Raw genomic sequence first — 14,066 nt, 5'->3', positions numbered from 1 at the left:
CTATGTTATAATAAATTATTGACCTATTCAAGGCTCCAATTACTTCAAAAATGTCACTTTAAAATGTTTTATGTGGAAAAAATATTGCATATATTGTGTGGTTGCCATGTAAAAACATCAAAGATTTCTTTGACAAAAGAGCATAAAAACAAACAAAATATTAGTTCCTACGTAAAACCGACAGATATATCTGAAGTTGATCTCGTAACTTAAGTGTTGAAAGTCACAAAAATCGAATAAAAATATATCACTTTATGAGTGGGGGACCTTTTGGATCCCAAACATATTTAGTGGGATTTTATTAATATTTTCACTGATTTCTCAAAAATATTAAATAAATAAAGACAAAGGTGTCCTGCATTATTGATCTTGTAGAGCTCTAATTACTAAATACTGCATAGTTCCAGTTTTACTATAAAAAACAAAGTTGTCTTTGACAGAAAAGGCATAAAACTTTTTTTTTTATTTTTTACTTTTCATCTACCTGAAGTTGATATAGAGATTTACTGTAAGCGTTAAATAATGTAATAATAAAATATATAAATAATAATAATTTGACTTACTTTTAACGTTTTAATGACTGAGACCCTTTATGGTCCCCGGGAGCCCTAAAGGTTAAAAAAAAAAAAAAAATCCATATATTTTGTTATGGTTTGAAAATGAAAAATATCAAATTGGCCCCCGCATGCTTAAATTTTTCCATGTGCGGCCCTCAGTGGAAAAAGTTTGGACACCCCTGGTGTACAGGGTTACAGAACAGGAACGCTGATGGGTCGCCACAAGGCGCCTCGTAAAAGATGGGAAAAAGGTAAACGCTGGGGAAGGATGAGTAAAAAAATACAATCTAGACCAGCCCAGTCTGGAGTAGTAAAAAACCTCCATAGCAAAATACATATACATATTACAAAGTACATCTCGAGATATCTAGCAAATAAGTCAAATAAACACAGTAGGGATAGGATAGTTTAGTAAAGTCCTCGAACGGTCCAGCTAGGGTTGGATTTGGTTCTGGTGGAGTGCTGGAGAGAGTCAAACTTGACTATCTAGAGCAGGGTTGTCAAACTCATTTTAGCTCATGCAGAAAAATCCATAAATGGTAAAATCATGGCATAATAATTTAAAAATAAAGACAATTTTAGATTGTTTTCTTTGTTTTACTCTGGCCAAAACAGAAATCACATTTTGAAAACATACACATTACAAATAATCCTCTTGGCAAAACACTTCAAGTTGGTGGAAAATTCCGGGGGAAAAAAATTGGTGCAGTTTCACGAAGAACACAATGAACTTGGACTTTGTCTCAGTATATTTACAAAGCCGTTAAACTTTAAGCACTTCCTGTTTAGTATTCTCATTTGGCGGTTCACCAGCAATGACATTGATGGTGAGGAAGTGTTTCCTCAAATCGCTGCATTGGCGACATCCGCAACTGCCACAACACATTCATTTATCATCATTCAAATATTACACTCGTAATATAAACAAGGGCAGCACGGTGTCACAGGGGTTTGTGCATGTGCCTCACAATACAAAGGTCCTGAGTTCAATCCCGGACTCGGGATCTTTCTGTGTGGAGTTTGCATGACGTGACTGCGTGGGTTCCCTCCGGGTACTCCGGCTTCCTCCCACCTCCAAAAAACATGCACCTGGGGATAGGTTGATTGGCAACACTAAAATTAGCCCTAGTGTGTGAATGTGAGTGTGAATGTTGTCTGTCTATCTGTGTTGGCCCTGTGATGAGGTGGCGACTTATCCAGGGTGTACCCCGCCTTCCGGCCGAATGCAGCTGAGATAGGCTGCAGCACCCCCCGCGACCCCGAAAGGGACAAGCGGTAGAAAATGGATGGATAATATAAACAAAACAATCATCAAAATGACACCATGACCATGACTCTAACCAATGTGAACATGGTAGATTTAAGCACAACATAAAACTAACCAACAACAAATGTAAAAACACAATTTTACAATGGAGCTCAGGGTGCGCATTGTGCCTTCAATCAACTGCAATTGCTGCACGGAACTCTAATTACAAAGATGATGGTCATGTTGACTTAAGTCTTGGCATCTCACTGTTTTGTTATTTTATCTGTTGAGTGGGATAATTTACAATAAAAATGGGTTAGTTAGCATCAGTCTGCCGCCATCTGCTGCCAGCCACAACAGGAGCAGCTGCTGGCTTGCACCAATCCACAGGGCGCTTACATGTCATCTTTAAAACAGTGTCACGTGTGACTTGAGTTCCACTTGAACTGCTATAGCGACATCCAGTGGACACATTTAGAACAGCAAAGTTGCAGCTCATTTTTCCTACTCTGCAAACTACAGGAGCCTCCACACTGGACCCCGAGATGTGCGGCAGATACAAACTGTCAGTGATGGTGAAGGACATGGCGGGGAAGTCCAACGCCTTCTTCGCCACCGGCATCGTTATCGTGGAGGTGACCGGGAACACCTGGGCATCGCCCGATCCCGTCCGACTGCAGGAGAACCTCCCGGGACCCTATCCCATCCCCATCTCCCAGGTGAGACTCCTGAAGACTGGGAACAAACTTGGGCTAGTCTTACCTTGCTGATTTGATCAGAAAGTGGTCCGAGTACTTCAGAGCGGAGCGTTTATGGCGATCCGTGTGTGATATTGTGTTACAGGGAAACAAAGTGTCAATAACCTGCACGCAGCAAAGTGGCATCACGTTGCCCGTTGCTGTTTTTAGGGCCCCTCGGGTCCTCCTAAATGACCGAGTGGTGAATTATTGATGCTGTTCAAACGCCATGGATCCTTTCAGGCTGCATCCTGACTGAGTCACTTTAACTCCCATTATCACTCACTTGCCCCACCCTCGCTCTGAGGGGTATTTCACATGTTATTGTCATCATATTGTATCACATTGTATCATATTGCCACACTGATCATATTCCACTTTCAATATTTTCTTACGGTGCTTGTATTTAACATGAGGATTACGCTTTGCCGTTGGATCTTTGAACTTAAGCACTATACTGATGCTCATTCTTGACTACACGTACTTTGTAGATATCCCATAAGCCATTACAGCCGCGAATGGCTAACATTAGCGTGATAGCACTTTTTTTTTGTGTGTGCAAATTTTGCAGGTTTATACCTCAGCATTTAAACATTTTGTTACTTGATGAATGCTACCCATTAGCATGCCAACATAAGTAGGCTAGATTTTTTTTAAACCAAATTTTAGTTATTTTGGTACCAGATGTATGCTAGTGTTACCATATATATAATTTTTTTCATATATTTTTTTTTGCTTGACGCATGCTACAGTTAGCATTTTAGCATAACATGCTAGCTTCTTTTTTTTTTTTTATAGCTAATTTAGCAAGTATGCACCTCAGTGTCATATATTTTGGTATGTCACTAATGCTATTGTTAGCATGTTAGCATAGTAGCTTTTTTTTTTAGCTTATTTTGCTCCTTTTTTTACTTGGCGTTATCTGGCTAGTATGCTATCTTTTAAAATTTCAGTTTGGCTCTGGCTCTTCAGCATTCACACGACATTTCTATCAAAATTGCCTTTAATAGTTCTTAAAAAAAAAGTTTTTTTTTTTTAAACAAAAAATTTGACGGTTTATACCTCAGCATCAAACATTTTGTTACTTGATGAGTGCTACTCATTAGCATACTAACATAAGTAGGCTACCTTTTTTTATTTTTAAACCAAATTTCATTTATTTTTGTAGCAGATGTATGCTAATATTACCATTTTCAACAATTTTTTCAGTTATACATCGCAAAGTAATGTTTTTTTTTTGCTTGATGCATGCTACAGTTAGCATTTTAGCAGAGCTTAGCACCTTAGTGTAATATGTTTTGGTATGCCACTAAGCATGTTAGCATAGTACTGTTAGCATTGCTAGTTGTTGTTTTTTTTTTAGCCCATTTTGCCCTTTTTTTTTTACTTGCCGCTATCTGGCTAACATGCTATATTTTAGCATTTCCGTTTCTATCGAAATTGCCTTTTATGGTATAAAACATCTGCAAATTTTGCAGATTCATACCTCAGCATCAAACATTGTGTTACTTGATGAATGCTACCCATTAGCATGCTAACATTAGTAGGCTAGCAAACTCACCACAACATTAACTACAACAAGATTGATTTTTCAAAAATTATTTTAAAGAGTGAAAGTTGGCATCGACCCTACGTGGGTGCTCGGCATTGATGCTTCCGGGCCCGAGCACCCACGGGATCGGCGCCTATGTACACTAGAGTTATATTTTGGTACCCAATGTATGCTAATGTCACCATTTTCAACAAATTTTTCAGTTATACATCGCAGAGTAATATATTTTTTTGCTTGACGCATGCTACAGTTAGCATTTTAGCATAGCATAGCATCTTAGTGTCATATGTTTTGGTATGCCACTAAGCATGTTAGCACAGTACTGTTAGCATGCTATCTGGCTAACATGCTATATTTTAGCATATCCGTTTCTATCGAAATTGCCTTTTATAGTATAAAACATCTGCAAATTTTGCAGATTTATACCTCGGCATGAAACATTTTGTTACTTGATAAATGCTACCCATTAGCATGCTAATATTAGGAATTGTCTGTAGACCTCCGAGACAGGATTGTTAGTCATTACGGGGTATTGTGTGTAGAATTTTGAGGGAAAATTGTATTTATTTATTCCAGTTTAGAATAAGGCTGTTGTGCTCTGCCATGCACAGTCTGGTTTCTTTTTTAATGTATTTTGTTTGCAAAAAATTCTAAAAAATAAATAAATAAATGTTTTCACATTGTCTATATGGGTAATTGTGTGGAAATTTTTTAAGCCAAAAATTAATTTATTGGATTTTGGAATAAGGCTGTAACATAACAAAATGTGAAAAAGTATTTTACTGGTTTTAAAGGCAAAAACTACCAAAACGGCCCCAGCATTTGTCAGATTTGTCAGTCTGAGGTCCTAAGTGGAAAAAGTTTGGGCTCCCCTGCCCGATAGATTGTGTTGCACTTGTGAGAATTGGCGAAAACTGTAAAAAAAAAAAAAAAAAAAAAAAAAAGGAGCTTGTCAGTGGACCCTGTAGGTACAGTACATGACAATAACTCCCATCCACCTCCTGCTTTCACTCTCCTCCCACACACTCGCCCTCCGCCTCTCATCTCTGCTATTATAACAGCCCCATCCACCCACTGAACATGTGTGGATTCACAAGAGTGGAGGCACTTTTCATTTCCACAGTGGGAAAATATTGCAAATATCTAGTTCAGGTTAAATGAATAACAGTCATTAGTGGTATTAGTACATACTGTATGTACTCCATGTAAATACAGTTGTGTTTTCAATGTTGTGACTATATTATGCAGTATATTTTACAAAACCCAAAACCAGTGAAGTTGTCACGTTGTATTAATCGTAAATAAAAACGGAATATAATGATTTGCAAAACCTTTTCAACCTTTATTCAATTGAATAGACTGCAAAGACAAGATACTTAACGTTCGAACTGGAAAAGCTTGTTATTTTTTTTGCAAATATTAGCTCATTTGGAATTTGACGCCTGCAACATGTTTAAAAAAAAGCTGGCACAAGTGGCAAAAGAGACTGAGGAAGTTGAGGAATGCTCGTCAAACACTTATTTGGAACATCCCACAGGTGTAGAGGATAATTGGGAACAGGCGGGTGCCATGATTGGGTATAAAAGCAGCTTCCAATGAAATGCTCAGTCATTCACAAACAAGGACGGGGCGAGGGTCACCACTTTGTCAACAAATTGTCGAACATTTTAAAGAACAACATTTCTCAACGAGCTATTGCAAAAAAATTTAGAGATTTCACCATCTACGGTCCGTAATATCATCAAAAGGTTCAGAGAGTCTGGAGAAATCACTGCACATAAGCAGCATGCCCGTGACCTTCGATCCGTCAGGCGGTACTGCATCAAAAAGCGACATCAGTGTGTAAAGGATATCACCACATGGGCTCAGGAACACTTCACTGTCAGTAACTACAGTTTGTTGCTACATCTGTAAGTGCAAGGTAAAACTCTACTATGCAAAGCCAAAGCCATTTATCAACAACACCCAGAAACGGCGCCTTCGCTGGGCCCGAAGCCCATCTAAGATGGACTGATGCAAAGTGTAAATTATTGTAAATTAAGTGTGATTATTTTGTGTTTTTGCCATACAAAACAGGGTTTTCTTTAACAAAAGGTAAATAAGACATTTAAAAAAAATGAAAGTAAAATGTATTTATATTGACAGATCGGAAGTTGATATAGAGATTAAAGCCTTTAATATATATATATATATATATATATATATATATATATATATATATATATATATATATATATATATATATATATATATATATATATATATATATATATATATATATATATATATATATATATATGTGTGTGGGAAAAAATCACAAGACTATTTCATCTCTACAGGCCTGTTTCATGAGGGTTTCCTCAATCTCCTGATGATTGAGGAAACCCTCATGAAACAGGCCTGTAGAGATGAAATAGTCTTGTGATTTTTTCCCACACATACATATTACGCTCTACCACGGTATCGAGCACAATTTTTTTTTTTTTTTTTTTGGATAATCCAATTAAGACATATATTTATATATATATATATATATATATATATATATATATATATATATATATATATATATATATATATATATATATATATATATATATATATATATATATATATATATATATATATATATATATATATATATATATATATATATATATATGTATATATATGTTAGGTCAGGAAAAAACACAGAGGCTATTTCATCCCTACAAGCCTGTTTCGCAGGTTTCCCTGCTTGTAAAGCAAGGAAACCTGCGAAACAGGCTTGTAAGGATGATATAGCCTCTTGTGTATATTTCGCTCACCCCGGTATTGAGCACTGTATAACGGATAAACCACAGAAACCTTGACTATATATATATATATATATATATATATATATATATATATATATATATATATATATATATATATATATATATATATATATATATATATATATATATATATATATATATATATATATACATATATATATATGTATATATATATAATATATATATATATACATATAATATATATATACATATAATATATATATATAATGTATATATATATGTATATATATATATGTATGTATATATATATATATATATATATATATATATATATATATATATATATATATATATATAATATATGTATATATATATAATATATGTATATATATATAATATATATATATATATATATACATATAATATATATATATAATATATATATATATATATATATATATATATATATATATATATATATATATATATATATATATATATATATATATATATATATATATATATATATATATATATATATATATATATATATATATATATATATATATATATATATATATACTTATTTTTAACATGCTAATGACTGACACCCCTCCGTGTCCCTGGGACCAAAATTGAGTGGAGTCCTGAAAGTAAAAAAAAAATCTATATACTGAAGGGACAAGCGGTAGAAAATGGATGGATGGATGTAATGGTTTTGAGAATGAAAGAAATTCAAAATGTCCCCCGCATGCTTTGATTTTTCAGTGTGCGGTCCTCAGTTCTAAAAGGTTTGATGTTTATTTGCACCAGATACCCCTGAGATCCCGGAATTCCGGGCCCTTAAGGGCCTCCCTTCTCACATCTTAGAGCGCCGTGGCACCGTCTAGTCTGGATGTAACCATGACGTTCACTTCTTTAATAAGTGTCACCGCCAAGCAACTACTGGGCAACATAAAATCGGGATGTTTGCTGACAAGCAACGCTTTAAAAAACATGTGCCATCATATGTTAACAGATACTACATTCGCTGCTAAAACGCACAGAAAAGGGAAAGACGTCTGGGTTCTTGTCTCACATAAGGTTTAAGGATGATGTGGAAAAACTTCACTTGTGTTTATTATTGTACTGGGGGCCAAACCCTGCCTGTGTTCAAAACCTTGTAGTGAAACATAAACAATTCCAACTAAAATAGTCCAAAAAAAATACACTTTCAGTCCGAATTTTGAGAAGAGAAAATAATTGTGTGATGCTCAAGGGGGGAAGCCTCAGTTCGCCCCCACATGGAATGATTCCTAAACGCTGCGAAGTGGGCGGCAGGACAAACCGCTCTTATGACACATGTAGTAGTCGTCGTGTTGGAGTACTCACTGGGTGCACCCCACCTACACTATAGTGCCTGTAAACACCTTCTTCAGCTAATGGCTCTTGTACAACATGTGCATAATCATCATGACCACCACTTTTTATGTCATTTTGACCAAAAATAATGGTCTCAGTCACACACTCCAAAATGATATGTTCGCTCTGTTGTAGAGATGCGTAGAGTAGCCAGAAATTGTACTCAAGTAAGAGTACTGTTACTTTAGAGAATTATTACTCAAGTAAAAGTAAGGAGTAGTCACGCAAATATTTACTTGAGTGAAAGTAAAAAGTATGTCGTGGAAAAACTACTCAAGTACTGAGTAACTGACGAGTAACCTGTTCGTTTAATGATGACCGCAACAAATAATGCACAAAAACATAAAAATAGCAATGAGCAAATTCAGAGCCAGGAATATCTCTTAAGCAACTAAAACAATAGTATATATTCAATAATAATACATTAACATAAAAAAAATAAGGCAAATTGAGCCACAATAACGTAAAGGCCTACTGAAATGAATTGTTTTTATTAAAACGGGGATAGCAGATCCATTCTATGTGTCATACTTGATCATTTTGCGATATTGCCATATTTTTGCTGAAAGGATTTAGTATAGAACAACGACCATAAAGTTCGCAACTTTTGGTCTCTGATTAAAAAAAAGCCTTGCCCCTACCGGAAGTAGCGTGACGTCACCGGAGGAAGGGCTGCTCACATTTTCCTATTGTTTACAATGCAGCGAGAGAGATTCAGACCGAGAAAGCGACGATTACCCCATTAATTTGAGCAAGGATGAAAGATTTGTGGATGAGGAACGTAAAAGTGAAGGACTGGCGTGCAGTGCAGGACGTATCTTTTTTCGCTCTGACCGTAACTTAGGTACAAGGGTTCATTGGATTCCACACTCTATCCTTTTTCTATTGTGGATCACGGATTTGTATTTTAAACCACCTCGGATACTATATCCTCTTGAAAATGAGAGTCGAGAACGCGAAATGGACATTCACAGTGACTTTTATCTCCACGACAATACATCGGTGAAGCACTTTAGCTACTGAGCTAACGTGATAGCATGGAGCTTAACTGCATATAGAAACAAAACAAATACGCCCCTGACTGGAAGGATAGACAGAAGATCAACAATACTACCAAACTCTGGACATGTAAATACACGGTTAATGCTTTCCAGCTTGGCGAAGCTTAGCAATGCTGTTGCTAACGACGCCATTGAAGCTAACTTAGCTACGGAACCTCGACAGAGCTATGCTAAAAACATTAGCTCTGCACCTACGCCAGCCCTCATCTGCTCATCACGACCCGTGCTCACCTTCGTTCCAGCGATCGACGGTACGACGAAGGACTTCGCCCGATCACCGATGCGGTCGGCGGCCCGGAGACGGAGGAAGTCAAGGTGAGGTCGTTCGGCTAGCGCGTCTGCTATCCATCTCTAAGTCCTCCTGGTTGTGTTGCTGTAGTCCGCCGCTAATACACCGATCCCACCTACAACTTTCTTCTTTGCAGTCTCCATTGTTCATTAAACAAATTGCAAAAGATTCACCAACACAGATGTCCAGAATACTGTGGAATTTTGAGATGAAAACAGAGCTTTTTGTTTTGGATTCAATGGGCTCCGAATACTTCCACTTCAACAGTTGACGTCACGCGCAAAGGTCATCATATCGAAACGTTTTCAACTGGAAGTTTGCCGGGAAATTTAAAATTGCACTTTATAAGTTAACCCGGCCGTATTGGCATGTGTTGCAATGTTAAGATTTCATCATTGATATATAAACTATCAGACTGCGTGGTCGGTAGTAGTGGCTTTCAGTAGGCCTTTAACAGCACCATAGGCTCAGTAGGCAGATATTACAAAGGAAAATAACAAGTTAGCCTTTACGCAAACCATAAACTCTGATAGGTGTGGGCTGCACCTGGGAACACACTGTGCACTTCTGATTGGTGTTTCTATGCATGCGTGTGTGTGTGTGCGACTGTGTGTGTGTGTGTGTGTGTGTGTGTGTGTGTGTGTGTGTGTGTGTGTGTGTGTGTGTGTGTGTGTGTGTGTGTGTGTGTGTGTGTGTGTGTGTCTTTGCCTGTCTGTCTATGAGGCTGCAGTGCAGTAAATGTCCCCACACAATGTACATTTGACAGTGATTCATAGCAGGGAAGCTAACATCAGCCTACGGTGACAGCCAAAATATCTACTAACGTTACTTACCGCCATGTGCTTCCTCAAATTTGACGTTGAGTTCATGTAAGCTTAAGCTTGTTGTTGTTTGCCGCTGAAACTTTATGTCATTAATCATGTGACCGCCTGGCTCTGTTTGATTGGTGAAACGGAGTCAAACGTCACCAGTGACTGCATTTGATTGGTGAAACGGAGTCAAACGTCACCAGTGACTGCATTTGATTGGTGACACGGAGTCAAACGTCACCAGTGACTGCATTTGATTGGTGAAACGGAGTCAAACGTCACCAGTGACTGCATTTGATTGGTGAAACGGAGTCACACCTCACCAGTGACTGCATTTGATTGGTGAAACGGAGTCAAACGTCACCGGTGACTGCATTTGATTGGTGAAACGGCGTCACACCTCACCAGTGACTGCATTTGATTGGTGACACGGCGTCACACCTCACCAGTGACTGCATTTGATTGGTGAAACGGAGTCAAACGTCACCGGTGACTGCATTTGATTGGTGACACGGCGTCACACCTCACCAGTGACTGCATTTGATTGGTGAAACGGAGTCAAACGTCACCGGTGACTGCATTTGATTGGTGAAACGGCGTCACACCTCACCAGTGACTGCATTTGATTGGTGAAACGGAGTCAAACGTCACCGGTGACTGCATTTGATTGGTGAAACGGCGTCACACGTCACCAGTGACTGCATTTGATTGGTGAAACGTAGTCAAACGTCACCGGTGACTGCATTTGATTGGTGAAACGGCGTCAAACGTCACCAGTGACTGCATTTGATTGGTGACACGGAGTCAAACGTCACCAGTGACTGCATTTGATTGGTGAAACGTAGTCAAACGTCACCGGTGACTGCATTTGATTGGTGAAACGGCGTCAAACGTCACCAGTGCCTGCATTTTATTGGTGAAACGGAGTCAAACGTCACCAGTGACTGCATTTGATTGGTGACACGGAGTCAAACGTCACCGGTGACTGCATTTGATTGGTGACACGGAGTCAAACGTCACCAGTGACTGCATTTGATTGGTGACACGGAGTCAAACGTCACCAGTGACTGCATTTGATTGGTGACACGGAGTCAAACGTCACCAGTGACTGCATTTGATTGGTGACACGGAGTCAAACGTCACCAGTGACTGCATTTGATTGGTGACACGGAGTCAAACGTCACCAGTGCCTGGATTTGATTGGTGAAACGGAGTCAAACGTCACCGGTGACTGCATTTGATTGGTGACACGGAGTCAAACGTCACCAGTGACTGCATTTGATTGGTGAAACGGCGTCACACCTCACCAGTGACTGCATTTGATTGGTGAAACGTAGTCAAACGTCACCGGTGACTGCATTTGATTGGTGAAATGGCGTCAAACATCACCAGTGACTGCATTTGATTGGTGAAACGGAGTCAAACGTCACCAGTGACTGCATTTGATTGGTGAAACGGAGTCAAACGTCACCAGTGACTGCATTTGATTGGTGACACGGAGTCAAACGTCACCAGTGACTGCATTTGATTGGTGACACGGAGTCAAACGTCACCAGTGCCTGGATTTGATTGGTGAAACGGAGTCAAACGTCACCGGTGACTGCATTTGATTGGTGACACGGAGTCAAACGTCACCAGTGACTGCATTTGATTGGTGAAACGGCGTCACACCTCACCAGTGACTGCATTTGATTGGTGAAACGTAGTCAAACGTCACCGGTGACTGCATTTGATTGGTGAAATGGCGTCAAACGTCACCAGTGACTGCATTTGATTGGTGAAACGGAGTCAAACGTCACCAGTGACTGCATTTGATTGGTGAAACGGAGTCAAACGTCACCAGTGACTGCATTTGATTGGTGAAACGCAGGCATGCGATAGATCCTACTTTGAAGGTCTGTATGACAAACCAAAACAAACAAAGCGTGCATTAACAGATGGATAAAAATCAGTAGCGAGTAGCGAGCTGAATGTAGATAAATGGAGCGGAGTAGAAGTAGTGTTTCTTCTCTATAAATATACTCAAGTAAAAGTAAAAGTATGTTGCATTAAAACTACTCTTAGAAGTACAATTTATCCCAAAAGTTACTCAAGTAGATGTAACGGAGTAAATGTAGCGCGTTACTACCCACCTCTGGAGATGGGATGTTTGCGAACGATTCGAATCTTTAGAGTGGCTCTTCTAATTGACCCATGACAACCGAATCATTTGTTTGATAGCCGTTTCTTTACGCACACAGCTGGAGTTAATGAAAACACAGCAACATTTATACTTACTTTTTTTCAAAATTATTTCTACTTTTGAATGTGTTTATTTATGTATTTGTGCCCACTTTTCTGCCTTATTGTTCTGATACGTACAGTAACTTAAGCGTACAAGCGTACACACACCAGGTAGGGTGGTACCTTACAATTTTTTATTTACAAACCCCGTTTCCATATGAGTTGGGAAATTGTGTTAGACGTAAATATAAATGGAATACAATGATTTGCAAATCCTTTTCAACCCATATTCAGTTGAATATGCTACAAAGACAACATATTTGATGTTCAAACTGATAAACATTTTTTTTTTTTGGCAAATAATCATTAACTTTAGAATTTGATGCCAGCAACACGTGACAAAGAAGTTGGGAAAGGTGGCAATAAATACTGATAAAGTTGAGGAATGCTCATCAAACACTTATTTGGAACATCCCACAGGTGAACAGGCAAGTTGGGAACAGGTGGGTGCCATGATTGGGTATAAAAGTAGATTCCATGAAATGCTCAGTCATTCACAAGCAAGGATGGGGCGAGGGTCACCACTTTGTCAACAAATGCGTGAGCAAATTGTTGAACAGTTTAAGAAAAACCTTTCTTAACCAGCTATTGCAAGGAATTTAGGGATTTCACCATCTACGCTCCGTAATATCATCAAAGGGTTCAGAGAATCTGGAGAAATCACTGCACGTAAGCAGCTAAGCCCGTGACCTTCGATCCTTCAGGCTGTACTGCATCAACAAGCCACATCAGTGTGTAAAGGATATCACCACATGGGCTCAGGAACACTTCAGAAACCCACTGTCAGTAACTACAGTTGGTCGCTACATCTGTAAGTGCAAGTTAAAACTCTCCTATGCAAGGCGAAAACCGTTTATCAACAACACCCAGAAACGCCGTTGGCTTCGCTGGGCCTGAACTCATCTAAGATGGACTGATACAAAGTGGAAAAGTGTTCTCTGGTCTGACGAGTCCACATTTCAAATTGTTTTTGGAAACTGTGGATGTCGTGTCCTCCGGACCAAAGAGGAAAAGGACCATCCGGATTGTTATAGGCGCAAAGTGTAAAAGCCAGCAGCATCTGTGATGGTATTGGGGTGTATTAGTGCCCAAGACATGGGTAACTTACACATCTGTGAAGGCACCATTAATGCTGAAAGGTACATACAGGTTTTGGAGCAACATATGTTGCCATCCAAGCAATGTTACCATGGACGCCCCTGCTTATTTCAGCAAGACAATGCCAAGTCACGTGCTACATCAACGTGGCTTCATAGTAAAAGAGTGCGGGTACTAGACTGGCCTGCCTGTAGTCCAGACCTGTCTCCCGTTGAAAATGTGTGGCGCAATACGAAGCCTAAAATAGCAC

The 14,066-nt window shown here is 38.7% G+C and overlaps 1 protein-coding gene across 1 annotated transcript in view; it reads left to right on the top strand.

Annotated features, from left to right (window-relative positions):
• The window catches only part of LOC133642576 (cadherin-16-like), a 96,890-nt gene that overhangs the window by 25,613 nt on the left and 57,211 nt on the right, over positions 1 to 14,066 (top strand). The window contains 1 exon segment of the mRNA XM_062036850.1: positions 2,329 to 2,525. Within this exon segment, the coding sequence (XP_061892834.1) occupies positions 2,329 to 2,525 (197 nt within the window).

This window comes from Entelurus aequoreus, linkage group LG02 (genome assembly GCF_033978785.1).
Source record: "Entelurus aequoreus isolate RoL-2023_Sb linkage group LG02, RoL_Eaeq_v1.1, whole genome shotgun sequence".
NCBI classification, from domain to species: Eukaryota; Metazoa; Chordata; class Actinopteri; order Syngnathiformes; family Syngnathidae; genus Entelurus; species Entelurus aequoreus.
Note: the sequence above shows the minus strand (reverse complement) of the source record. Positions and strands in the feature narration are given on the sequence as shown.